The 27,910-nt window shown below is 36.6% G+C and overlaps 2 protein-coding genes and 1 long non-coding RNA gene across 3 annotated transcripts; all 3 read left to right on the top strand.

Annotated features, from left to right (window-relative positions):
* Window positions 1-17: 17 nt before the first annotated feature.
* Window positions 18-26,574, top strand: LOC148818002 (histamine H3 receptor-like). The gene is made up of 6 exons (XM_088937446.1): window positions 18-59; window positions 1,045-1,158; window positions 2,468-2,617; window positions 3,287-3,431; window positions 25,106-25,272; window positions 25,795-26,574. Exons 1-6 carry the CDS (start codon window positions 18-20, stop codon window positions 26,572-26,574), a joined length of 1,398 nt encoding a protein of 465 aa, XP_088793572.1.
* On the top strand, window positions 4,099-15,748 carry LOC148818004 (cadherin-like protein 26). The gene is made up of 11 exons (XM_088937366.1): window positions 4,099-4,150; window positions 4,288-4,451; window positions 5,368-5,499; window positions 5,900-6,082; window positions 9,772-10,097; window positions 11,233-11,375; window positions 11,721-11,945; window positions 12,664-12,891; window positions 14,362-14,513; window positions 15,236-15,325; window positions 15,665-15,748. Exons 1-11 carry the CDS (start codon window positions 4,099-4,101, stop codon window positions 15,746-15,748), a joined length of 1,779 nt encoding a protein of 592 aa, XP_088793492.1.
* LOC148818003 (uncharacterized) lies at window positions 16,178-18,974 on the top strand. Its single transcript, XR_016094486.1, has 3 exons — window positions 16,178-16,258; window positions 17,118-17,216; window positions 17,502-18,974. It is a non-coding gene; the product is annotated as an uncharacterized LOC148818003 (long non-coding RNA).
* Window positions 26,575-27,910: the final 1,336 nt, after the last annotated feature.

Raw genomic sequence — 27,910 nt, 5'->3', positions numbered from 1 at the left:
TGTTGAATCATCGAACCATGCTGAGCATTGACATCAAGGTTGCCATCACCGTTTTGCTGGTAGTAGTAACAGTAAGTACATTCACAAATTTGTTTGCATTGTGTCAATGATGCATAATAGCAAATGTTGCAAATCAGAAATTTAGAAATCATGCAGGGAACATAAAGTACAAGATATTGTAGGGTTTTACGTTGGCAATGACATTCCAAATAGCCCCTAAATAATCACATTTCCAAATAAAATAGAAAGACTATCTTTAGTTTTTAGTGGAGGGATATTGTTTATATAGTGAACAGAGTAATTCAATTATAGTGTTGCTATGTGAATTTGACAATAGTTATTCAAATTGTCGGATTTACACACCTTTTTGTAAATTTGTAGCTATGGAGGGAGTGATACCCTGAGTGATGTTATGCCCTTGAATTTTAGTGTGCAGTGCTTAAGCATGTAAAAAAACACTTTAAACATAGATATAATTGTGTTATCATAAAAGTGTGAAATGTTTTGGGATATTGATATGTGGGATAAATTATATGGTGTGTGAAATAGTTCCGTTGAAAGGAGATAGTGATTTTTCGACATTACCATAGACTGGAAATTAATTTATCCAAATATGCTTCAAATATTAGCCTTTAAGGAGTTTAATTAATAGTGTCTACATCATTTTGTAACTCCATTTCAATTTGCTTCATTCTCAAATCAATTTGAAACAATTTACAATACTATACTAAATGCAGTATAGCGAGTCCAGACAAATAAACCGAACTGAGAGAGTTATAAAATGATTGTTTTTTAAAAAAGACAGTACAAGGATGAAAATGTCAAATTCTTATGCCACTCTAGTTGTTCTGCAAAAAAAACATACTAGTATTTACAAAGAAAGAGCCATTCAGACTGATTTGTAAGAAGTTCCCTAGAAGTTGACAATTATTATTTGAGTGTGTTGTTGTTCGAAAGTGTTTTAAGATCCTAGTGGACTCTGTTCTGTTCTGTTTATTACTTATGTGTTTGTTTTTGTCTGCTTATCTATTGCCGTTTATTTAGTACTTGCATTATGCTGTTGATTCACACATGACGCGCCACAAAAGAAACTGGATTATTGCTTCATTTTCTATTGAGGAGGAATATCCAGGCCCTTTTCCATATCAATTGGGAACTGTAAGTATATTTTATGCATAAAAAATATTGGAACAATGCATCATATTTTTGGCAATATTCAAATACAAACTTGTTTAACCATAAAAACCATTTATACTTTACTGTACTGGTTGAGAAACAGTAGGTTTTCTAATTTACAGATTTCGGTTGAAGTTCCGATTTAATCTGGGCTTTAGGCATATTTGTGAAACGTTTACATAAATGTAAGCTTTTGATTTATTCCTGTTCAATCAACGGCTTATTTTGTACAAATCTAAACATGCAATAATAAATTCAAAACCATGCACAAACAAAGTACTGTATGGGTCAGCTGGTCTCCTCTTGTTTGTAGCCTTTGTTTTCTTTCATATTTAATAAGGGTTAAAACAGAGATTTGCTCTCTGGGTACCAGAGAGCTGTGCTTATGGAGAAGCTATATCTAAGGTGCTCAAGGATTTTCTGACGACAAAACAGAGATAATGGCATAGGATCCACCATATACAGCCTTAGAAAGGTCTTTCAGCATTCAGCATGTGTATCTTTCTGTAAGGTATCCACCTAATTGAAAGAATTAGATTTTAACTTGATTTAAAAACCAAATAACACATGAGAGGTTACAAACCGGGGGAGAACACTTGGTCCCCATCATTCACCTGTTCATCCAATGAACTACATCTGTCAGTTTTGAGTGCATGAACAGTTTTAATTTAGTTAGGTTGGTGCAGTGTTCATTTTACATGTATCATTACTACAGTAAAGTTTTCTTTATTTTCTATATTATAGTTTAGATTACATAACTTGCTCTTTTTTCTCTTTTCTCAATGCCAGATTATAAATAATATATAAATAAAGGAAACTTGTTAACTTTTTTTCTCATTTTATAGCCTGTGGGGTTACATTTTTACATTGGGGTTACATTTATATACAGGTGTAAATGTCATATTTGTGGTTTGTCCACCATTAGGGTTTGATTGGTAATCTTTCCCAGTTTTCCAAAACCTACACAGAGCTCAGGCAGGTGGGCAATTCCAATGCAATAAAAGATTAGTCATGTGACCCAGTGGGACAGCCACAGTATTCAGGCTCCAGGGGGTTATTCCACTGTCACAGGCACTGTTTTTGTATCTGTTTTTACTTGTGTAATTTCACAAATAGTTAAAAAATATATAATTGAAATTCGCACAACTATGTAACAGTATGCTCACAGTGGTCAACCAGATTCTGGTCTTGAAGTGAATTGCTCTTCCCCCAGATTATTCATGAATATAACTGCCATACTGTTAGATGTATTTATATGCATTATCATCATCATTATTAAATTGCTTCTTAGATAAATTTAGAACGGGAAAATGGGTTGAGATTCAAACTAAGGGGCAAAGGGGTGGATGAAGACCCAAAGGGCATCCTGGGCTTTGATGAAACAACCCGATCCGTCATTGTGTATGGATCAATAGATTACGAGGAACACGAGGCTCTGAATGTAAGTTAAAATTTATTATTGGTGTTACATTGAAACTGTATTCATTAATGACTGGGAAGTGAACCCTCACATAGAGGTGTTTATTGGGTCTGTTTGTGATGATAATAGCTGCCAGTTTGCTGTCTTTGTTGTCTCCTACGCATACTGTGTATACTGTGCCTCATTTTTAAAAGTATATATAAACATCTTGACAGTGATGGGAGTTGAGACATTACACAAAGACAAGGAAATCTGAGTCACTATTTAAGTTCCAGGGCTCTGCTGTCACTAAACTAAATCAAGTATCATTCCGCATTTCAAAAGCACTCCCAAACACAAAATTTGAGATGTTCATTACAATACCAGTCATACATTAAGAACTGACATTTTGTAGGTGTTGTTTTCTTCCATCATATGTTTTATTAATGTGTTGTGACCGTCTCCTCGAACATCTGTTAAATCTCAGGACAAAGTACAGTACTCTGTCTTTTCTATTGTTAGCCAAGAGTCATATTCCCCTATCTGTGTTACTCATGTGTATACTGTAGCTGGCACTCTGGCATGCTGCTTTGCTATACTGTAGTATTTCTTGACATTTTTGATTAATTAGGACCCATATTTCTTTAATCCATCATTTCAATCAATAATAATTATCTACCATGTATTTTTCTTCATCTCAAATACCTATAGCTAACAATTGAAGCTATAATTGACGCCACTAATGTGAAGTATGCACAACTTGGAATTGAGATCATTATATTGAACATAAATGACAACCCACCAAGATTCCAGTGGGAACATTATGAAACAACCATTAAAGAATCAATGGTTCAAGGTATTATTTTATTTTTTATGATAAGACATTACAGTGGCATATCCCAAGTACTAATACATTTATAATAAAAAAACTGTTGCTTAGTATTTGAAGTACTATTCCTCCAAAATATATTCTCTTTTTTAACAAAGTTACAATCTGGGCAATATATCACAAACTGCAACGGCCATTTTATTTTGCATTATTAATTCCAAAAATCTAATCTCAGTTAAATCAAGAAGTATCAAGCTAACTCTACTGCATTTTATTGGGCTTAAAAATGGAAGACTGGAAAAACTAACTCACACTTCAAAAATCTGCTGTACTTTTTCTTTTAACAAATTTAGGTTTAGTCAAGCTATGCATCCAAGATCATTTGTATATGTATACTCCAAAACCTTCAAACCTTCAATGGTTTTAAAATACTTTGGGAGCTAACACTCACTAGTCAAAATGAAGTCCTCAGTGAAGCAGAGGAGGATTTTGAGCAAGATGTAGTACGTTTTAAAATGTTTACATCTCAGGGAAATTACATACTTCTATGAGAATCTCCTGCATACGAGGTTAACTCTGGGAGCAGTTGTGCATACAACACATTCCAAACTTTTAAGTAAGAAATAAACTGCACATTCCAAACTTTTAAGTAAGAAAGAGAATGTGTAATTGTTCTGGTTGGGGACGGTGATCGATGTTGGTCACAGATTCCTCAAACCAGTTACACACTGATCACTTTGCCAACTGTACACTTGACTGGGGCTTCCGAATATTTTGGCCATTGAGTGTATATACTGCATAATCGTTTAATTACTGTAGGCCTTTACTTACAACTTTGTTTAGTTTATTTACAATCATTTACACTTTTGTCTTCTTTTGAAAGGGCAACATCTGATAACTGTATCAGCAACAGATGCCGACAATTATAAAACTCAAACTTCCAATGTTTCTTATTACATTGCTTCAGTAACCCCCAACACAGAAGATATAGAGTTCAACATTAGTAGAAAAGGCACCATTTCCTTCAGAGGGTGTTTAGACTATGAGGTGAGTGAAGTTTATTAACTCATAATGAAAATTTAATTTTAAAGCTACTGTAGCTTAAATAGCCTGCATAAACATATGCTAAAACTATGTTGGGAGGATGGTTTCTTAAGATGGATTCCAGCCGAAGCATTGCTACAGTAGATTCACAATAAGGAAAATGCAAAAAATAATACAATCTTTAAAAGTGGCTATTTTCTTGGAATTAGTTTTCCCAAGTAGATTTTAGCAGCGTTAAGGGTGAGCATTGCAGCTTAGAGAACAACAAGATAAGTTACTGTCTGTGCCACTCAAATGAGTACAATGTCACAGGGCTGGAATGAGTAAATTCTGCCTGTGTTATCTAGCTACAGTACTAATCTAGATAGGAGTAGTTCAAGTACGTGGCTGTGTCAGCATGCGTAGGCTGCAAAGGAACAAGTAAAAGGTTTGTTAGATGCTGAAAAGAGAAGAAAGGAAACACAAAGTTTCGGCTGTGGAGCCCTCTTTGGGTGTGACTTGTCACCTGAAGAAGGCTCCACACCCGAAACATTGTGTTTCCTTTCTTCTCTTTTCAGCATGGAATACACCTTTTACTTGATCCTGTACTAATCTAGATAACAGTTTTGAATGCATATTGCAGTAAAAATATTCCATATTTAAGAGGATACTTGTTTTTTAGTTTTTGCTTAATGCAATTCTTTGAAAAATTAGCAGGCTATTCTAAATGAGATTATTAACAGGTGGAAATATTTGCTAATATTAATTTCTATATACTGTACATGAAAACATATACCTCATATGTGCAGGAAAAAAGACCAAGCAAGTTGCCATGACTTTGCTTTAGTGAATATCTCCAAACTTTAGAAATGTGATCCTGAATTTCAATATTGTTTTAATTAAGTTGACTGTTTTTTTTATTAATCTATTATTTTTCCAGCAAACCAAGAAATATACCATCATTGTTGGAGCTAAAGACTATGATAAAGAAAGACGGCTCTCAAGTTCTACTACTGTTGTCCTAAATGTTGAAGATGAAAATGACCATCTACCCACCTTTCTTAGACCTAAAGTCTGTCTTTTTGATCATACCTACATTTTGTTTAAATAAATATGAATGTATTTGATGTCTTCTGTAACTGTTTTTTTTAGGACTGGCAAAAGAGAAACATTTCTTTATATTTCAATACTTCTACAATAAGCATAATCATTCCTTAAGGTTTAAAAAAACATTAGCACTACTTGAGTAATTTACTGTTATGTGTGTATAATTTAATACACTATATAATTGTGTTGCTTCTTACAGACACTCACATGCCTTTGTGTAAAGAACTGCCTCTTATTCTTGGTTTTAAATTACAATCTCGGTCATTACAACATATGAAAAGCCTAGAGAGGGAGGTTTCAGATTGATTGAGATTTCTTGAGGTGGAGCTCCCCTTTAACCAAGGTGCTTACTTTTTTAACTGTAGGAGACAGTAGTAGTGAAGGAGAGGGATGAAGGAGTGACCATTCTCAGAATAAAGGTAAACGACACAGACACAAAGTTCACTCCTGCCTGGAAAGCAAAATACATCATCAAAGGGGACAAAGACAGACACTTTAACATAACAACTGACCCTGAGACTAACGATGGAATCTTGACTGTTGTGAGGGTAAGAAATGTTTTTTTTTGTCTTCGGTAACATGGAAAGAACTGGCCAGGCAACTGCTGTACGTGTCCAGATTTAGTCAGTGAAAGTTCTGTTTATCTGTTGGCTGACATAAGAACAGATTCACTTCCTGGGGAGCCCAGCTCCTGGTGTTTTTTTATTTTATTGAGGGTAGTCAATTAAACATTTAGCCTATTTCTTTTATATGTCAGATATATAGGATGTTAAGTAAACTCGTTGACAGTTGATTACACAAAACACTTGCTACCTAAGATAAATTTATTTAAAGAACATCTTGGAGCCTAGTTACAAGTATTATAACTGAACAGCCAATTAGTTAATTAGATCCAGTTTGTAACTGTAACTGAGAGCTCAGGTTGGAAAAAAAAACAGAAGACTGTTCCCTCAAGAGAGTCTAAAACCTCCATGTTAGAGTTCTATATTTTTTTAGCCAAATCTGATTTCTGGTCTTGGCTCTGGAAACACCTGTATGATTTCAAATTGATGCATTAAAGAGATAATAGTCACAATCTAATCAACCAAAAAATAAATGAATGTTCTGTGCTTATGTAAGACCTTTAATTTCAGGTTTTTTTACTGCAGTATAAATCAATAAATGGATCAGAAACCAGGTAGCATCACAATCAGTGAATTGCCATATGGCTTACAGAATGTCTGAAAGAAATATATTGAAAGGTACACGGCAATATGGTTCTTTATTTTTCACTCTTAGAATGATTTGTATGTTACAGACTGTAAATTGTCATTCAGAATAATCTGACTGGTGATCATCTCACATCCATTGACCTCCCTTATGGGTGTATGTCTAAGATTAATATAGGTTCAAATGAATAAAAATGGTCTGAATAGCTACCATGTGTATTCCATCTTCCTTGTGTGGTCTCTAGGAATGTACTAGATTGATAAGAGGATAAATAAGATATTTCTTGAATGATCTCAAGGCTTCAGCAGGAATCCCGAGTACCTTCCTCCACACCTACCGCTGTAGTTTCCACTTGTGACAGTAGATCTGCATGACTTTGTCAGTACCTTGTAATATGATTTGGTGCTTATTAGAAAAAAAACACTTTAAATACTGTACTAACAGCTACTCTTTTTGCTTCCTTTAAATTTTACACAATAAATACCACGTGCTGAATTACAGTAATGAGCAATTTTCAACTCCCAGCGTTTCCAGCTGAAACACGTACTACTTGAAATCACATTTATTTTGTCCAGTAGAACCTCCCTTGAGAAATTAAATTCCATCTCACCACAGTATGTGATTACACATCACAGCCTTTTAGTCACATATTCCAGTAATATGAAATTTAAAGTTATACCGATGACTTTCAGTGACTATCCTCCATACCCCTGCTTTTCTGGACAGTATTAAGATTTTTACAGCTTGACACTCACAGTATAAGTAATATGAATGTCAAAGTAGCTTTGATGTTTGGTCAGAGCCAAAGAAATGGCAGTACAGATATTTTAAGAGGAAGCTTACTACCAGGCAGTGCATTGAGTGAAGCTATTTTAGTATAAAGGTGCATGCATCATTGACAGAGTAAGCATGTCTGTCACACCCTCTGCAGCCAGAGGGTGCTCCTACCCTGTCCTGTCCCTAGTTTCCTGCCTGGCTGTCCTTCCGGTCCCTCTCTTTCCCTTGGGCTATATATTTCCAGGTCTTGCACTCTGCCCTCGCTCAGCATTGACATTCGGATGTCCTGAGACCTGCCAAGCACCAGGTCGCCCCACGTCCGCTACCTGAAGGCATAGGTTTCTATACGGCACTCCTGAACTCTTTGGACTAACAAGCCCGGGCCTTTTTCCCGTCCTGCCGCTACGCATATGGGTCTTTTTCTGCTCTCCTGCTCTCCACGGTTAGTCCCTTTGGACGTCCGTGACAATGTCAGAATTGCAGGTGAAACTGAAAATAAAGTTAATATTGATAGAGCAGGGGTTAAGAGGTCCAGAGAATACAGTGTCAACCAATTATTTGATTTGAAATAAAATTCATTTGAAATAAAATGTAGTTACTCTAACTCAGTGGTTCTCAAACTATGGTACGCGTACCAGCAGTGGTACGTGGAGTGCAGCCAGGTGGTACGCCAAATGATCCTGGAACTGTGTCGTGTGCGCTGAAAAATCGGGACGGGTTTTCGTATTTTGTATTTTAATACGTGTCGAATACACAGCCTACGTGCTACGATACAGTGCGCACTAATACTTCAGTGGACACAGGAGATACTCTGTAATTCTATACCACTCTATAGGAATGCGTGCTAAGGACGCAAGTGACCAATTGTATTTTAAAAAAGCTACTGTATCTCCAGCAAATAGGGAGGAAGGAGAATGTGCGTGATTTTGGAACAATGCCAATGTTGTAAACACAGGAATGCATAGAAATGCGTGGTAAGAACGCTGGTAATCTTGTGAGCACAGGAAAGCGTGAAAAATAACAGAAAAATATTTAAGAACTGTTCTAAGTTAATTTGAGAAAAATACACCGAGCGTCTCTGTGTTTCGCTCCCATGCGCATGAAATAAAAACTTTAAATAAATACGGAAATAAAAACGAAAACGCGGAAAAATGCAAGCTTGCGGATTGCTAAAGCAGGTAAGTCCCACACTATTTTTGAAGAACCTTATTTACCGTTGGCAAAAGAGCTGACACGTATTGTGTGTGGAGAAAAAGCTGCTGAACAGCTCGACCTGCTGTCCCCTCCTAAAGACACGGTCACTCATAGAATTATTGAAATAGAGGATAATATCAAAAGTACGCTGGTAGAACATATTAAGATGAGCAGATGCTTTTCACTGCAATTAGATGAGTCTGTAGTCGATTTGGCCAATTTGCTCGTTTACGTTAGATACGAGTTTGAGGGTACGTCCCATGAGGACTTTCTGTTCTGTAAACCGCAACCAACAGGAACTACAGGAGAGCACATATTTCAGCTTCTGAATGAATTTATCGAAGAGAATGGCATCGACTGGCTAAAATGTGTCGGAGTTTGTACAGACGGTGCTAGAGCAATGACAAGCCGACATAACGGTGTATTTGCACGAATTAGAGAGGTTGCTCCAGAAATGAATGGACGCATTGCAACATCCACCGCCAGACCTTTGCCGTCAAGAAAATGCCTGACGATTTAAAATCTGTTAGACTCTGTTGTGAATTGTATCAAGGCTCGAAAAATGAATTCACATCTGCTTTGCTCGACTAAACAGGCTCACTCCTCTCACTGAAATGGTGCTTTTTTATTAGTTGTTGTTACTGTTTTTTTTCTGTAAAACACTTTGAGAAGCCACCTTTAAAGGCGCTATATCAAATAAAGTTTATTATTATAATATTTATTATATGCATGTGTGTGTGTGCACGCGCGCTCATGTTGGTCATTGAGAATTTCTGGGGTTCCTATGAGATGATGACTTGTAGGTGGTACTTGGATGCTTTGGTTGGATTAGGGGTGGTACTTGGTCCAAAAAGTTTGAGAACCACTGCTCTAGCTCATAAATAAATGATAAAACAATATACTGAAGCAGTTGTTGTTGCATTATCACTGTGTTTTTAATCGTTTGGGTCAATATTAAAGTGTGTGTTTTTATAGGTTGTTAGCTATAATGTTCTTTTTGTGTTTGACTTCTACTGTAGCATTTATTCAGTCTTTTGCCGCTTTTGTCTCCTCGCAGGCGCTGGACTTTGAGAGTAAAAATGGAAATGAGCTCCGCTTGTCGATCACAGTCAGGAATGAGGTGGACTATTTTTCATGCACTGTGAAGCAGAAAAGAACTGTGAAGAATGAAGAACGGTGGGATGTTGAAATGAGACGACAAGCAGCTAGAAGCGAAGAAGAAGTACCTTCACTGGCACTTACAGTCTTTGTAGAAGACATCAATGATCCCCCCGAATTTACAACAAGAATCATAACTAGCCATGTGGAAGAGAACAAAATTGGATTTTTCCTGGGAAGCTTCACTGCAGTAGATCAAGATGGTACCTTCGCAAATCAATTTGTGTATGTTGCTAGACTTAATATTTACTACAGACTTGTAAGATTTCGACGTTATGGAGTTGTTGTTTACAAAATCAAGTAAATTAGTTCTGTTAAAATTAGTACTCCTAAACTAATACTCTTATTTTTCATGGTTTTAAAATTATTAAAATCAGAAATATCTATACAGATGCACATTTATGCTTTTCTCCAAACTTGTAAAAAATATGTTTTTGTTGTGTGCTTCATCATGAGACTTGCCTTCTCAGTGTCCATGAGACAGTAATCTCTCTCAAACCCGAATGGATATCACTTTAACACCTTGACAGTTTTACTAACACTGCAAGATTCTGCTTTTTCACTGTCCCCTGACAGCGAGGGTCGAACACAAACCTGAGTCGATCGAACCAGAGTCTCACCATAAGACCATAAGGGTCTGCCTTCCTACTGTCCAACTGACAGTGAGAGTTTAATCCACAACCTGCAGACGGATAGAGCCTAAGACCTCCTGCTGGACAGTGAGGGTCTAGCAGGACACTCTGAGCTGACCAGGAGGGTATTTCCCTGAACTTAATATAGAGGGAAACCTGGCTTCACACAGTTGTCAATCTCTTGATAATCCATGAATATGTGTTTTCCCGTATCTGAAGTGTCTCAGCACTGCCCTCTTATGTGACATTCCTGCTAAATCAGCCCAGTTACAGGATGTTAGATAAGATCATTTTATTAGCCATATACAATTTCTTGCAATAGGAATTTGTCTTTTCACATACCCTAGCTTGCTGTCCATGAGACACACAAGCACACAGATGGGGAGAGAGAAGCTTGGGGTCAGAACGCAGGATCAGCCATTTATACAGCACCCCTGGAGCAGTTGGGGTTAAGGGCCTTGCTTAGGGGCACAATGGAGTAGGATTCCTTTGTCGGCCATGGGATTTGAACCGGCAACCTTCCAGGCACAGGCGCAGATCCTTAGCCACAGTCCCACTACTCCACCCCAAGTTTCAAATTACCCATCTTGCACACTAAGTGAAATCTTTCTTGATTTAAAGCATGTAATTATAGAAATACAGCAATGGGAGTCTCTGCGTGCACAATAGGAGCCATCAGAAGCCTTGTTAATGTTCCTTCATTGAAATCACTTTCTTCCTTGTCACAGATATCAGATAGGGATTGATCCAGCAGGATGGGTAACTGTGGACAAGCAAACTGGAGCTATTAAAACAATAAAAGGAGTGGACAGAGAATCTAAATATGTTGTGAATAACACATATTCAGTAATTCTGTATGCAATTGATAAAGGTAAGATTAAAGCCTACGTTTACTATAAAGCTTAGCTCCCACAGTAAATTTTAAAATTATTTTAATTAAAAACATTAATAAAAAATTAAGTAATTTGTAATTATGAAACCATTAACATTCTTCTGTTTTGGAGCTTGAGTATACTTATGAGTGAAAGTACTGTAGATCTGTTATTAACTTCACATTATACTTTTATTTAGGTCAGATCTGATTTTGAATATAATTCAACTGAAAATCGCAGATAAATCCCTTTTCAAGAAAAAAAAATAAGATCAGAATTCTAACTGAAAATATCAATAGAATTCCTTCTGTTCTGCTAAAATGTCACTCTCTCTCGATTCACAGGATCCCCCCCCATGACAGGCACTGGGACTCTCATTATCCACATACGAGACGAGAACGACAATGTTCCTTTTCTGCGTAAAACCAACATTGACATGTGCTCAGGGGCAGCAGCGACCAACATCACTCCATATGACCTGGATGAAGATCCCTTTTCTGGGCCGTTCCGCATCCAATTGGTGAATGAGAAGGATCTTGAAGGAAAATGGAGACTAGATCCTACTCACGGTGAAATCAACAAGTCAAAGTTCCTTACTTTACCGTGTACTTCTTTTATACAACTGACTCTAAATCTCTATAAAAAGACTCAATTGTTTAAGAAACGGTGGGCATTATTTGCAATATCATATATAAAAATATATTGGAATGAGAAAAGAGGGGTATTAAAATCAGGATTCTGATATAATCTTACTGTGGAAGCAAATAATAAAGATTAATCATTTCATGGCTCCTGAAGTCAGTGATTACAACGATTTATGCTAGATTTTATTTCTCTGCCACAACTCGGATGATGGAGTAGCAATCAGGCACAAACTTAAACAGGAGTTCCAGAGTCTTACTAATATAGACCTAGAGAATTCCAGAATATTGTCCTTATAAAATTAAGATTCGGAACAGAACGCCCTTAACCCTTAACAAGCCAAAGAGAGAACACCTTCTTCCTAATGCTTTTTATCCTAATAAAAATTGATCCTACTCAGGGCTAAATTTCCCTTTCTAAAAAATGATGCACACAGGTGTTCCAGCACTAAAATTAGAAAGAATGGGTTTCGCTTGTGGATTCTACAATAGAAATGTGTTGTTTGTTATTTAAAAGAGATTGCAATCTTATTTATTTCGTTTCCAAAAACATTTCCTAAAAATGATCAGGAAAAAAAAAAACATTTTAAGCGAAACAAAATGCAAATGTATATTTTAAAATAATATTTTTGTTTTCTTTTCACAGGCAGTTCTGTCAATCTCATAAGGGAAAGTAGTGTTTTCAGCGGCGTGTATGAAGTGTCTTTAAAAATCTTTGACAAGCAGGAGCAGTATTCTGTCCAGAACCTCACTGTGACGGTGTGTGACTGTGTCAGTTCAGGACCACCAAACTGCAGTTTCCGGAAATCCCCTGCTGCACAGATGGGAGGCAGTGCCATAGGGATCATCTTTGTGGTTTTATTTCTGTTCCTTGGTATGATCGTATTTTCATAGAATATTCATCATTTTAGTGTCTTTTCTTTAATCAGGAAGAAAATACAGACACACTACCATCCAGTGACCTTAATCTCATTCAGTTCTGTTTGCAGTTCTGTTATTATACCTTATTGATGTTATTCTTCAATGAGTAATACATTATTTTAAGAAGAACAATTTCATTTTCCTCTATGTGGTAAAGAAATAAGGCATTCTGCATAGAAATTTAATTTATAATTATTTATAAATAGGACATAAATATAGGAAGTAGGAAATAAACATCTCTTCATGTGACATTAAATAATTAATATTGACATGTATTTTAACACAGCCTGCACTCCATACCATAGTTAGAGTCTTTGAGGAATTGTGATTTTTGGTGATTTTTATTGAATGCCTTGAAGATCCTTTTTTAGGATGATAACTAATGCTCAGAATTACTTAACATTCAGAAAACAGCACAGTTCTTCCACATTAAATAAATTCCTTGGCCTATGAGTATCAAAGATATAAATTATTTTTAGCTACAGTATGTCTCAAGCAGAGGCATTACATCAATTCCCGTCTTCTGAAAAGCATGATTTTGTCAATGGACTGGTCAAGTATATGAAGTTTGTCTCAGTCAGAACTTTACTAATGGGCAGTGGAATTAGCAGAGGCCATATAAAGTTTATCAGAGCATGTTTGATATATCATTGTTTTAATAAATTATGTGAAGCACCCCAAGCCATTTTTTATATATTGTGTATGAGTGTGTGTGTGTGCACCAAGCAGTCAGTTCTAATGATCACCTCCTGTGAGGCAGCTGTCGGTCCTTAACTTCCTGATCCCTGACAGCTGGGGTGCTGTTGATTTCACTGTGTGCTTCTTTTTTGTCGGCGTATGAGGAAATTGGAGAGAGGCCTCTGATAGCACACACCAGGTCACAGAGAGACAAGGAGAGCCAGCATATGAAAGACTTGAACCTATGGGATCAATATCAATATCACTAGTGCTTTTTCTATAAAAGTACCAACGCAGTGTAATTTCTTTCACCAGCCTATCACAACATTGTTCAGAAATTTTGATTCATAATAGGTTAAGATCACTGGAGGTACTGTTAAAACATGTAAATGCCTGAATGGCATAGGTCTCTCTGCTTATGGGTTCCATATTTTCAGCTAAAGAATGCTGTTGCACTGAATTGTTCCATTGTTCTAAACACTTATACTGTAGCTACAATACAGTATATCTATTAATAAACAATAAGAAAATAGTAGTATGATAACTCTCACTGCATTAACAACATACAGTATTCCTCTGCATTATCTAGTGCTATTCATCATCAGTTCTCTATAATATAGTTTATAACTACAGCCCTCAGGTGCTACAAAAGCTTTATGACATAAACACTCAAGTAAATATTCACAGAGAACCTTTTAATGCAAATTAGATCCGCTAATCTGAATTTCCCTTCTTTTAATTGCAGGATCACTTGTTTTGGCAATTTTAATTTCATGTGTGAGAATGCCAGTAACGATCATCGTGGATAAAACCTCAGAAACTTTACTAAAATACAATACTGAAATGCCCGGATCAGACTGCATAGTAAGCCCTTTGTCACTGGCAAACATGAACTCGGTAAATGTATATTGACCTCTCTGCTAAGAGTCTGTGAAATATGTTCGGTACATTTGTAGTGTTCTCCTGAAGTATTGACAAGCATGAAGTATTTTTGTTTCTATTATGTTTTGGTATTTTTGCTTCAGTCCAAAAACATACTGGTACTGTAGGTTAATTAGCTTCTGGGAAAACTGGCCCTAGGTGTGAGAGTGTGTGTGTGTCCTGTGATGGTATTGCATCTCATCCAGGGTGTATCATGCCTGGCGCCTGTTTGCTTGCTGGGATAGGCTCCAATACTGGAACAATCGGTTAGAAAATGGATAGATGGAAGTGTTTGTTTCTTATTATTTTCTTCTGCTTCTTTTATTAAGGTTAATAATACAAGACTGACAGTAAAACATAACCAAGGGAGCTGTATATCTGAACAGAACCTCAAAAACATTGTTTATCAATTCTCCTTTATGATTGGGGACCTCAGCATGCTTTAACTGCTCTTACCACAGTATTTTTTAGTAGCCTATGGCTTCACGCTGTGTCTGTTTTTTTCAACAGAGACCTCGTGTGTTTAGACCTCGGGAGACCTCTTTAACAGCTAGGGTGTTTTTTATGTCAGAATTTGAACAGGACTGATGCATATTGCTAACACACAGTCATATAAGCTCTTAATGAATGAGTTAAGACAACACGTTTCAAGTTTTTAATGGCTTGATCTGATCATTCTTATTGTTTTACTTTTCTAGAAGAATTTGAACCATCAATCTACCATTGATCACAAGCATTTCAGCAAATATAGCAGCGAAAGCTGGCAACATTTCCATGACAAGGCTAAGGTAGGTACAGTTGAGATACCAATTTGACTTTTATCTGCATTGATGAAGGAACAACTGGGCTCACAATTTGAATTCTTGAAAGGTACCTAAAGCATCAAGGGACAGTTTAAAATCTCAACTTTACAGAGGTCATTATAAAATTCAGTGTGTAGTAGAAGATGGAACTGCTGTAATTTAAGACTGAAGTCATCGAGACAAGGGGACAGTGGACCATACTGTATAAGTGGTATCTAAGTAATTGCCTGAAACCTGAATGAGGGTTACTGAATATCTAGTGCTGCTGAGCCAACACTTTATATGCCTGGGGAAGGAGTGTCCATTGATAACTGCACTTGTCAGCTCAACCAGGCAGGACTAGAACAGTTGGCCAGAGCTACAAAAAAAGCTGTCATAAGGACTCAATCCAAACCATTTAGTGAGTGAACAGTTTGAAGATGTTAGAATACTATGGCTTGTAGGCCTTATTAGGCTTATTCATCAATATCAACTTGCATGACACAGAGTTACACTTGGTGACAAACAATGGAAAGGTATAATAATAATTATAATAATAATCTCTAATGCGCCAAGGTTTGCTGATGGCAAACTCTATGCACATCAGTAAGAGATCAGTTGGGGGGAAATGGTGTGATGGTGTTAGGGTGCAGTTACTTGTTCCAATCAGAATATATTGTACAGAGTAGTCCCACTGCCAGGAACTATAGCTGAACAATCTTTAAAGCAGCCATCCTTCCAAAGGTAGTTGAACCTGATGGGAATGATCAACTCAAAACACAATAATGCTTAACCCTACAAGGATGTGAGAATTTAAGTGTCTGTTTCAGATAACCATCTTTTGCTTTCTTTATGAAGGTTCCTAATAGAACTGAGCAAGTACAATATACTCATGCAAAAGGTGGATGTGTACAGAACTCCACAAGGATTTCTTATCAGGTACATATATTAATTTTCCTTTATGCTTGGAGACCTAAGCATGCTTTATCTGCCCTTACTACAGTATATTGGTATAGCCCATGGGACTGTGTGTCTTTCTTCAGTAGTAAAGAGCATTAGAATTCCCTCCCTTACACAGCCAGTGTATATACATTGAAGCCATTTCATTGTGCACATAATGTTCAAGTGTTTGATTGGCCTTCACACATATACTAATCGAATATTTGTGGGATGACGTGAATCATCGTAATTGTCACAGGCAAACCATCTAGTGTAGACTGTGTTGTCTATTCTATTTATTGCACTGATAATCTGAACCAAGCAAAGTACTGTATATGACACAGGAACAGGATGTCATGGAGACATAAAAGAATCTCATTCATCATAATGTCTCCCAGTTTATGGTATTACTATAGTTAGTGGCAGTTTTAAATAAAATTATTTGGTTCTCCATCCTTATTTTTGACATATAATCATATATGTTAGTTCAACAACAGAAGAACAAGGGGAATGACAGAAAACAAACCATGAATATACAACAAAAATTAAATTTGGTTTCAGTATGTAATGATGAAGTTGCACGAAAGACATTCTACATTATGTTTTGAATCAACATAGACTTATTGTGCTTTACATAGACTTATTATGCTTTTTCTTTTGTAAAAATAATTCAGTAGATATAGTATACAGTTTATTTGAATCTGGTGTAAAGAAAAGCCTACACACTATTTCAAATATTTACCAATATAATTTTATTTGTATCCAGCTAGACATTAAGATCAAGGAAATCTTTTGATAATTTAAACAGAGCAGATCAATTGCCAAGTTTTCCACATTCTGATGTATTTTTGTCTCAAAGGGATCGCAGTACAGCCAAATCAATTCAACAATGTCGACTGAAACTAAAAAAAGCAATCACTTTATCAGAACAGAGGAAGTGAAAGCTATAATCAATGAGGTAAGCAATAATAGCTAATAGCTGTTCATTGGTAAATGATTCAGATTTTTATATTTAGTTTCTAGATGTTAGCAGTTTCTGCTGTCTATTTTAAAGTACCAACTTATTAGGGTGATAAAGCATAAGAGTAATAACATTAATGGTGACATTAATGGTGTCATGGATTTCAGCTGTTTGTTTTTGTTATGATTGTAATAATTTCTAATACAGAAACTAGCTGAAGAACTAGACATACTGTAGCAACTATTACAGACATTTGTGATTGACTATTGTATTTATTTACAGCAAATGCTTTTATTACAAAGCAATGGCAATGAACTGCATGACTATCCCCCTCACATTTATGCTGATGAAGGACAACCCATGAGTGACCCAGACCTTGATGCCATTTCCATTGATGAAAAGGAGTTTGTGTCTGACCTGCTCCATGACCTGGGACCAAAGTTTAAAGATCTTGCTACAATGTGCTCTAAAAGACAAAATAATTAACACTGTTTACAAGAGACCTAACAGCTGGGGATTTTTAGAAATAAAACACCAAAAATAAGTTGACATTGATTGACATTAGAAAATTAAACTGGAATTACTCTGTAATTATATTATATTACTGGACACAACAGACACTTCACACATTCATTAGTAGATGTGTAGATTAACGTGTGGATAGAACACCAGACATTATCTTTATTGTATTTGCAAACAAGAAATTATCTCTATTTTCTTCAAAAGCTTTTCTTTGTAACTTTCTCTCTCAAGAACAGCAATGCTTTGGTAGCAACTATAATATTACATTAATGCAAATAACTTAACAGGTGATGAAGGGTAGATTGCTGGACCTAGATGTAAGGTAACTAATAGTATAAAGTGTGCAACACTGATTTAGCTACATATTACTCAATTCAATTAATTTTTATATAGCACCTTTCACAACAAGGATGCCCCAGGGCACTTAACAAAGCTGTGTGACAGTACATTACATTACAGTACAGAAAGAGAAAAAGCCATAAGACAATGGAGGAGAGAAACAAAAAACTCCTCTGTAAGGAGAAAAAAAACCTCTAGGGGTCCAAGGTCAACTGGCTGACCAACCCCTCTGGGCATGCTAACATTATTGAATTCTAAAAAAGTACTAAATGTGGAGTATTAAGTCATCCATCATGTCCTTCTGTGTGCCAGTACTCCATGCAGTCCTCTGTAGACCAGGAAATCCTCCTAAACAATAGCTGTATTCGTGATGTCCCTCTTGGATCCATGGCAGTGATGCAGCATCCAACTCAGATACCCAGCTCTATATCTAATGCATATCAACACCTTCCGGTGAAAAATGGAAAATTCTTCATATTTTTATGTCAGCATTTTTGAATGGTGTTATTTGATTTATGTTACAGTTACTTTTTCAGTTCTATTGCACAAAGTTGAGTTGGAGATGCACTCCCCAGACATTGACTTAATAAGCTGGGAATGACAGCTTTAACCATAATTAAAAAGACTAATCTTGGAACCAATAACATTTACTTGTTGTGATATTCCATTTCCTGCATTTTTTTTCTTTGAATCGGCAGTAGCCCAACATTATATCTGCAAAGACACTCCATTAGCACAAATTACAGACAGAATGGAAAAAAGCCACTGCTAAACACCCTGCTTGTACATGACCTACCATAAAGTTAATAAGGTTACATTTTGTGTTTGTGGTACGTTGCTATTGCAAGTGCTTGATTACCAATGTAATGCATACATTAAAGTACATCGTGGCAACTTAAGATGATTGTTTCTTTTTTTGTGGAGGCTACATTCCAGAATTTACAGAATAAGGACATAAATGCTCAGGAAGACGGTATTTTCATTAAGATATTGTTTTCCCTTCTATGTCAAAATTCTGTGCATTTGTTCCATTGAAAGAAAGTCCTTTTTGTTTTGTCTTTAATGTGACGGTCTAGGCTCTAAGCTTTGCTGAGCGTAATCCCTGTGATGGACCAGTGTCCAATTTCACTGTGTGGGGGAGTCAGATATTCTCTAGTCTGCTTACTAGTGCAGAAACCAGAATGAGTTTCTTACTGTATATCCTTGTTTTTATCATGTAATTATAACATTGATTACAGTATAGAAATAATGCAGAATTTTACACTTAAAATATAGAAATGCACTGAACCTTCAGTAGCTTGTGATCCATCTGTTTTTGTTTTTTAATGTTATTTTATTTAATTTTTTTGTTTGTTTTATTTACCATATCAACATATAATGCTCTTCCACATAAACACATTAACAAACCTAAGCATTTCAAAAAGCCGAAAAAAAGCATCAGCCTCTCAGGGCCCCTGGCTAGCAACAACCTCCTCCCTCTATGGGGCAGGACGGGTCACCTCTCCTGGGCAAATTATCCCGGCACATTGCCAGTCAACATTCAGGTTCTTAGCCTCTGGAATCTTTTGACTGTGAGAGCAGCCCTCCGCACAGCATCTCTCCTAGGGCAGGGACACCTCCGTGAAGCACATGCAGTTGATCTCCCTGTCCAGGTGCTGCTGGGAGGTGCAGTCCAGGAACTGAAAGGTCTGGTTCTGAAAGCAGTGGTAGTGTATGGGCAGATATTGGTGGGCATAGATGTGCAGAGTGGAAGTCCAGGAGATTAGGGCGGCACTCAAAGAGCACCATCCACATAGCCGTCTGATTGGAGTATGCTGGTGATGACTATAGTTGTGACTGCTGTCACCAGGGTCTCCATCTCAGCCAGATAGGTTGAGGTCTCCATCTCTTTTCTAATCACTTAATCCAATTCAGGGTAGTGGGGGAATTGGAGCCTATCCCAGCCACGGGCACAAGGTGGGATACACTCTGGACACAAACACACACACTCTCACAGCGGCCAGTTTTCCCAGAAGCCTATCTAAGCTCATTTCTTTTATTAAACCATCTGTGAGTAACAAATAGGTATCATTAGTCACCTTAGTCATGAAGGTCTTTATTGCCAGTACCACACTTACCTTTTATGTTTTACAAATGTTTTTATGTAATGCTTTTCAAAATTAATATTTACATGAATAACACTGTGAATCCCCTGCATATAAATTATTTCTCATGTACAGTGAATTATAGTAATTGGAATGCTTATCAATTTATGTAGCAATATTCTCCAAGAGCTCTGGGTGTTGCTAGGTTGTCCATAAAATAAATGCATCTCTTTAAAGAGCACTGTTTGCTTTACCCCCAAGAGATAGTCTAACACAGGGAAATCACATCTGCCTCATTTATCATCTGTCTGCACAAAGGTATCTGGAGTCAGACAAAATGACGTTACCACCCATTACAAAATATTGATAAAAAATGAAACTTAATGTTAGTTTTAGCCTTTCATAACAATCTCCAGAGATACTTTATCTAAGCAGGAGATACATGCTCATTGCTACTCACTTAATTGACTCAGAAGGAAAGATTGTGATTTAAGTGCACCACTCACATGTACTTTTCTGTGCACCAGTATTCTTAATGAGATTAAAATTAATTTTATTCAGACCTGGCTCTGATCTTGCTAGTACCTTATTGCATCTTTTTAGGGCTACATCTGCAGACTCTGATCTCTTACACCATGGTAAGATAATTAACTACAATTACGCAAGATGGAAAAAATTAGCAGAGATAAAAGTAAATGAACTTTTTTTTAAATTATTGTAGGACTGGTTTTGATATGAGTTTAGTATTAGTATTAGCATTAGTGTCATTTCCATTCAAATGATAATTATATACTTTTATTGTACATCCACAGAATTAAATTTACAGCCCCTTTTATTAAGCAAGGTACTGCAAGTGTGTTCATGCAATATATTGTGAAGCAGGTTTAAATTAATGATAAAGATAATTATGTTGCTTGAGTTTCTTGTCATACATTATTGCATCTTGTGATTTACATCCGAATAAGGACATTCAATATCAGTGTGATGTAAGAAGTCTTTGGAGTTGTTGAAGTTGCCTCAGTTAACAATGTTCAAAATCGTGTTTGAGATAAGTGCTCAAAATAAAAGCAAGTAAGATATGTGTACAGCTTAATTATTATGTGTACTTAATTATACAGCTTAATTATGTGGGGCAAATAATATCAATCACAGCTGCCTGTGATGTTAGTTACCCACTTTTTCTAATTTGGTAGTCTTCCTTGTTAAATCGAATATGTTTTGATTATTTCCTTTTTGAAAGATGAGATGAAAAGGGAAGCACAAAGAGCACTTGCCATGAGAGAGACATGCAGTACACAACAAGTTTTGTTCACATGGATTGTTTAGCTTTGATCTGCTGACCTTTTTTCTCTATTAAAATAACTCTTTAGGGTTTTCGGAACTGTCTACTTAACTTCATCATGAAGTATGAAATTTATTAGAAGCAATAACATCTAAATTATTTTTCTGTAGTGCTTTTTCTATAAACAAATGACCAAGGATGACTTGAAAATGACTTGTTTGGTACTTTACAGATCCACTGTATTATTGATGTAAGTTATTTAAGCTTTTTCTTGGTAAAACAAAAACATTTCCTTGTGAATTTTGAATGTATATCTTCAATATTCATCTGTGAACTTCCATCTTTATCTGTCCTCAGCTAGCTTTTTCCAGGAAGCATAATGTTTTTTATCTTGTTTCTCAGGATTAAGTCTGGTCTTTCCTTGGTCTGCCTACTGTGTATCAGATGCATTGCTGTGACATCATCCTCTGCATGATTTCTGACTCTTGTTTGTGTTCTAACACATTAATTTATTTTACTGTCTTTTCTATACAGATATATAATGGTCAGTTAAGAGCAAGTCGGTTTGGTTGTATTTTTACAGGAAGTGAGTAGAATGTGTGTGTAGCAAGAATGCATGAGGAGTGCATATGATGCAGGTTTGAGCTTGTGTGAATGATTCAGATTCAGATTTGTGCATTTCAAAGGAACAATTCTCAGTAAATGAAAAATATGTACTGTATAACGTGGGTGACAGAACAAGAGTCAGAAACAGGTGTCAACACTAGTAGCCAATACAGACAAGTATAACTCACAATCTTGAGATTGGATCTCTGTGGTGGAAGAGTTGCCTGACATGGAAGCTAGATGAAAGCTACCACTTGCTGAGGTTTACTAGATGGAATGGATGAGAATGTCTTCCAAACAACATCTACTTATGCAGCTGGCAGCCTTGGGATGACAGAAATGTTTAGGGCCAACATTGTACAAGTTGGACACCAACTGAGAGGGGTAAATGGGGGTGGTGTCACCGTAGCACATAGGGATGAATGAGGATGCCCAGATCCAGTGCAGACAAATGTCATGCACTTGTACCAATGAGGCAGAGTGGGAGCTGGTGACCAGGGGCTCCTGCTGGGATAGTGTAAAGAAGGATTGGGAAGAAGAGACAACATACTGTATATAGGTATATAGGTTGGGGCTGTAGGTTCGTTGGATTAGAATGAAAAAGGAACAAAACTGCCACACTTGTTTGGAGTTTCTGGAAAGCTTGATTACATCAAGAGAACTTAAAGATAAAAACAGACAGTGTAGATTTAAAAAAGCTGCTTATTTTTGTTGGATGATTGATGTTCAAGAGGCTGAAGAGGGAAGAAAACAATTCTAGCCCTCATTTACAGTATAAGAGATTACAAAGTAGGTATGGTAACACCAAGTGTGAAATATATATTGTACTGTATGTCTGCAATGAGGCAAAATGTCAGGTGCTGGAAATATGTTTTGAATGTGCATTCAGGGAGCTAAACCTTTACCTCCAACCAAACTTCTGATTAATAACACTACTGTATTTTGAACCAATGTAATTATTGAATTGATAATTACAGTATAGTTCTTCTGGATTTAATTCACACATAATTACACTCTTGGCAATTCATCGATGATTTCAGAGGTTTCCATCAGTTACATACATTCAAATTCTTGAATACCAGATGGTTAAACCCATTTAATTTATAAATGGAGGCCCTGGTAGTCTATAAACCTCATTCTACTGCTTCTTTAAACAATATAGTTCAGAAAAATAGACAGTGATAAGCAACACAGTAAGTAAATATGTTCAATCTATATCTCTTGCTAGCTGTGGGTTGCTGTAGCACTTACATAGTTGATATTTGCAGTTAAGTACTGATAAATATTTATTATACAAATAGGGGTTTCTGAGAAAATGTGTTGTTTTTTACTATTATTCTGTGTAGAAACACAGAAAGGACAAGTCTCCACAATAGTATTGAGTTCATTGACTGAGCTCTATGCTGAGAAAGATTGTTGTAGAAAATGCTTTATGACATTACAATGCAATACAGACAGGTCTTACCTCTTTTCACTAGTGCTTTTCCTGAAGTGGATCATTGCACATTGCTTGTTTTTGCACAAAATAACAGTTTTAAAAATTTGTTTTACAAATGCCATACTCCATACATCTTTGTCTAATGCATTACCATACTTATCGTGGAAGATTTCTTTTATATTTTCGATTGTAGATGCCTGAAAACTTTATAATGTATAATTGGTTTTAAAAAATCTAAAAAAAAAAGAAAATTATCATATGAATAAGATTAAACCTTTTACAGAGGGGTCTACACCATGCATTTGAAGAATGCATACAGAGACCTCATTCCATTTGCACCAGAATCTACCTCCTGGCTAGAGCTGTGCCAACATCTTATTCTGGTATGATCATTTATGCTTTCATTCAAATTTTAACATTTAACAAACATCATGTTAATATGCTTCTTTAGCATTTGAACATATAGGCTACACTTAACATTTGAAAACAACCATTTTAGATTTCTTGTGAAAATTTTTTCTCGTTCACTTCAAATGAACAATATTAATGAGAGCAAGCTACTAGACTTGTGTCTCTTTATATAGGATAGGAACCTTGACAATTGTTTTCAACTCTAGAAGACAGCAAATCAAATGTAGGAAGCGTTTTACAAGAGCATGATTTCATGACTTTCTGCTTGGTCATTTCTTCAAAAGAACCAAAGGCGTCCTAATAGGTAGATAAAGGGAATTTTGTGTAAACAGCAAAGCATAGAGAGGAAGAGTGTTCATTTCTAGACCAATACGCAACGACGATGTCGTGTTCCACAACTGTTGTGCGTCTTGCAGTTCAAAACGACCTCCGCTGCATGGACGCCAAGTTCAGGTGTAGGTGGAAATAATATCTATCGAGGAAATATTCGAACTCTATTTAGCATTCACTTTTAGCAAAATAGTCAGGTTTGCCAATGAAGAACCTATTTTTCTGTGCCGATGAAACCTGAATGAAACTTGAATGCCCCGAAGGAGTCTTTTCAGTGAAGAAGACGGAATTCGTATTTCTCGTGATATACAGTAAATATGAACCAGACAGGATATTTGGGAAAACTTGACAACGTATTTTCTCGCCCTAATCCTACACCGGGGACTGTACTTATTATTTTTCTTATTGCACTTCTGGTCGTCGTAATAGTTTTGGGAAATGCTCTGGTCGTACTTGCTTTCGTAGCGGTCAGAAATCTCAGAACACAGAGTAATTTCTTCCTGTTAAATCTTGCAATATCAGATTTTTTAGTAGGTAAGAGTTTTTTCAACTACAAATGCATATTGAGATGTTTACCTAAAAAGGATTGAATTAAGTCTTCAGTTTGCAACATATTTGTTGTTATTTTTATCGTTTATCTAGTAATGTCGTACATACAATATTTACACAGTGCGTAACTGAACTTGCTCATAACAAAACTTGTCGGTCTTAAAACATGAGCTGCTTCAGGAGAAAGCATTCATGTCGTTTTGCTGCTACATCTCTGCCCACAACCCGATATTTATATTTTAGGTAAGATGTACAGTATTTTCTCAAAATTCGAAATATGTTTGTGAGTACAGTTCTCTAATTGAATCTTTTCTGGTTAAACTAGGTGCATTCTGTATCCCCCTCTACGTTCCCTACATGCTGACAGGGCGATGGACGTTTGGGAAGACACTTTGTAAACTGTGGCTGGTGATGGATTATCTGATGTGCACGTCTTCTGTATTCAACATCGTGCTCATCAGTTATGACCGCTTTCTATCTGTCACCGACGCCGTAAGTATCCAATAAAATGGTTAATCCCTTTATGATTAAAACAGGAATTGTTCCACTACCTAAGAAAGCTCCTCGTTGAAAATAACCTTAGGTATGCAGATATAATGTAAGAACAGACAGATTGATACCTATACGGATTGTTCGACCTAGTGGTCGTGTTGGTAAGAATGAAAAACTACATTGCACAACCTGTCACTAGGTGGCACAGAAACTCATCTGACTGCAAAAAAAAATGTACCAAACTGTCTTTCTGTCTGAAATCAGATTTTGGAAGGAGGGCTCTTCCATTCCTATGAACAATGTTAAGTAAAGTTTTAGATTACAGAAGAAAGCATATTGAAGAAAAAAACATGCAGCATGCTTCTGAATTATCCGTTCTTAACTGATGATATTTTCCATTTCCTTGAGAAAAATTAAAGCAGTTTTGAGAACAAGACCGCTATAAGACAATAACGTCAGATCAAGTGAGACTGCATATGTTCCGAAATAACTTCACTAAAAGGGCTTTTTATTTCATCACAGGTCACATACAGAACCCAGCAAGGCAAGACTTCCCAGGCTATTACCAAAATGGCAATGGTCTGGCTTCTGGCATTTCTGTTATATGGTCCTGCCATCATTGCTTGGGAGCACATTGCTGGTTACAGCCTTCTTGAAAAAGAGCAGTGCTACCCCGAGTTCTACTTCAACTGGTATTTTCTAATCACAGCATCCACTGTGGAGTTCTTTATGCCCTTCATCAGCGTTACTTTCTTCAACCTGTGCATCTATCTTAACATCCATCGCCGTGCCTGCTCTCGCAGAAGGTTGGTGAGGGAGATGAATGAAGTACCTAGGCAACCCAAAAGAGCCAGCCTGTACCAGCTCTTCCAATCAGTGATGTTTGTGGGCCTGGAGGGCAGAACAGAGCTGGTCAAGCCCAGTACCATGGCACTTCGAGGCCAAGACACCAAAAAGAATGATGATGGCAAGACCTCTCAGACAGCACCTTCCAAAGAAAGCTGGATTAAAGCTGTGCCACAGATGTATGGCCAGAGATCCAGGTTGCTTAAGGATAAAAAAGTTGCCAAATCTCTGGCCATTATTGTCTGTACATTTGGGGTTTGCTGGGCTCCATATACTTTGCTGATGATCATTCGAGCAGCTTTTAATGATGACTGTGTCCCCAGGTTTTGCTATGAAGTTACCTTCTGGTTGCTGTGGGTCAACTCTGCTATAAATCCTTTCCTGTATCCACTTTGCCACAAAGCCTTCAGAAAGGCCTTTACAAAACTGCTGTGTCCAAAGGAGTTCACTGTTTAGCCCTGGTGAGGATTTAATGCTTCAAAACAATACATGGTAGAACTAGCCATTCACAATAATAAATTAGGAAAAGCAGTTGAGACAAGCCAGGTTCGGGACATTTTGCAGCAAACATAATTTTTTTTCCCCAAAATGGACTGATAGCATAAATGCTTTCAACAACACGTAGATGTTATTTAAAAAAAATATATTTATTTCCTTTTACATTGTACATTTTACATTGTGACTCTAGTACTGTATGTATTTCAGATGCATGTGTGTATAGGGTCCAGAGGGTGTCTGGTTTTAGTATCAAAGTGTTAACTTTCTTGTGTAGGAGTATTGTGTAGGAAAAGTCTTGTTTTCCCATATTTTTGTCCACAAAAAAATAAAGAAGACATTATACCTTGATCTTTTTACCCTGAAAAATTGTTTAATTATTTGTCTTTTATACTTGTCGTGTATTCAGCAGGACTGGCTAATAATATTGGACTAATTATTAGTACTGACTTACAATATATTGGACTAAATACTGTATATTGGACTAATTTAACCTTCTACTAATAACACCCACCCTATAGCATTATAATATACTACTTAAACTACTGCAGGACAGTACAACAACATAAACAGATCAAAAGATTTGAATAACTTAATTGTGGAGGTATACCCTGCAAAACTGCAAAACAGTAGTGTGACAGAAATAATCCTTTGTTGTATATACAACTAATTCTCCCATTATTGTGAACATGGGAGTAAATGGTCTTACATAAACCTATTATTTCCATACCTTACCCCCATTAGTCTTTTTCATACCAGTACCTATTGTATTGTGTGACATTATTTCTTGTCCATTCCTCTTGTCCATTTTTCTAACCACTTTTTCTAATTCAGAGTTGTCGGGGAGTCAGAGCCTATCCTGGCAAGCAATGGGCGCAATGGGCAGAGTACACCCTGGACATGATGCTAGTCAATTGCAGGGCAAACACAATCACAGACGTGTACGCACTCACACCAGGGCTAATTTTCCCAGAAGCCAATTAACCTACCAGTATGTCTGGAACTGTAGGAGGAAGTCAGAGCACCCACAGGAAACCAATGCTAACATGGGGAGAACATAAAGACTGTATACTCAGGGCCTCCAGGTCCAGATTTGAACCCAGTGCTCCAGTGCTGCTAACCACAACACCACTTTACTACCCACTAGTTCTAGTGCTGGGGCTTTACAAGTCCAAAATCCTGGACTAAATGGGGATCTTACTACTTAATTTATAGTTTTTGGAGCCTAAATGCAGATGCAAATATTCTAGGGTTTGTTTTATTCATGTTTTTTTGTCATCATTGGAAAATGATAAAA

The sequence above is a fragment of the Atractosteus spatula genome, chromosome 19, assembly GCF_055471065.1.
Source record: "Atractosteus spatula isolate fAtrSpa1 chromosome 19, fAtrSpa1.hap1, whole genome shotgun sequence".
In the NCBI taxonomy this organism is placed as follows: Eukaryota; Metazoa; Chordata; class Actinopteri; order Semionotiformes; family Lepisosteidae; genus Atractosteus; species Atractosteus spatula.
This window is presented reverse-complemented; position numbering and strand designations above follow the sequence as displayed.

What these genes read in the sequence shown, in the direction of transcription:
- LOC148818002 (XM_088937446.1), top strand. Translation starts at nt 18, where the DNA reads ATGCTGAGCATTGACATCAAGGTTGCCATCACCGTTTTGCTG. An exon ending in TTGCCATCACCGTTTTGCTG is followed by an intron (nt 60 to 1,044) that starts GTAGTAGTAACA and finishes CCGTTTATTTAG; the next exon opens with TACTTGCATTATGCTGTTGA. An exon ending in TAAAGAATCAATGGTTCAAG is followed by an intron (nt 3,432 to 25,105) that starts GTATTATTTTAT and finishes TGGTTAAACTAG; the next exon opens with GTGCATTCTGTATCCCCCTC.
- LOC148818004 (XM_088937366.1), top strand. Translation starts at nt 4,099, where the DNA reads ATGTTGGTCACAGATTCCTCAAACCAGTTACACACTGATCACTTTGCC. An exon ending in ACCTTCGCAAATCAATTTGT is followed by an intron (nt 10,098 to 11,232) that starts GTATGTTGCTAG and finishes TCCTTGTCACAG; the next exon opens with ATATCAGATAGGGATTGATC. An exon ending in GGTTTTATTTCTGTTCCTTG is followed by an intron (nt 12,892 to 14,361) that starts GTATGATCGTAT and finishes TTTTAATTGCAG; the next exon opens with GATCACTTGTTTTGGCAATT.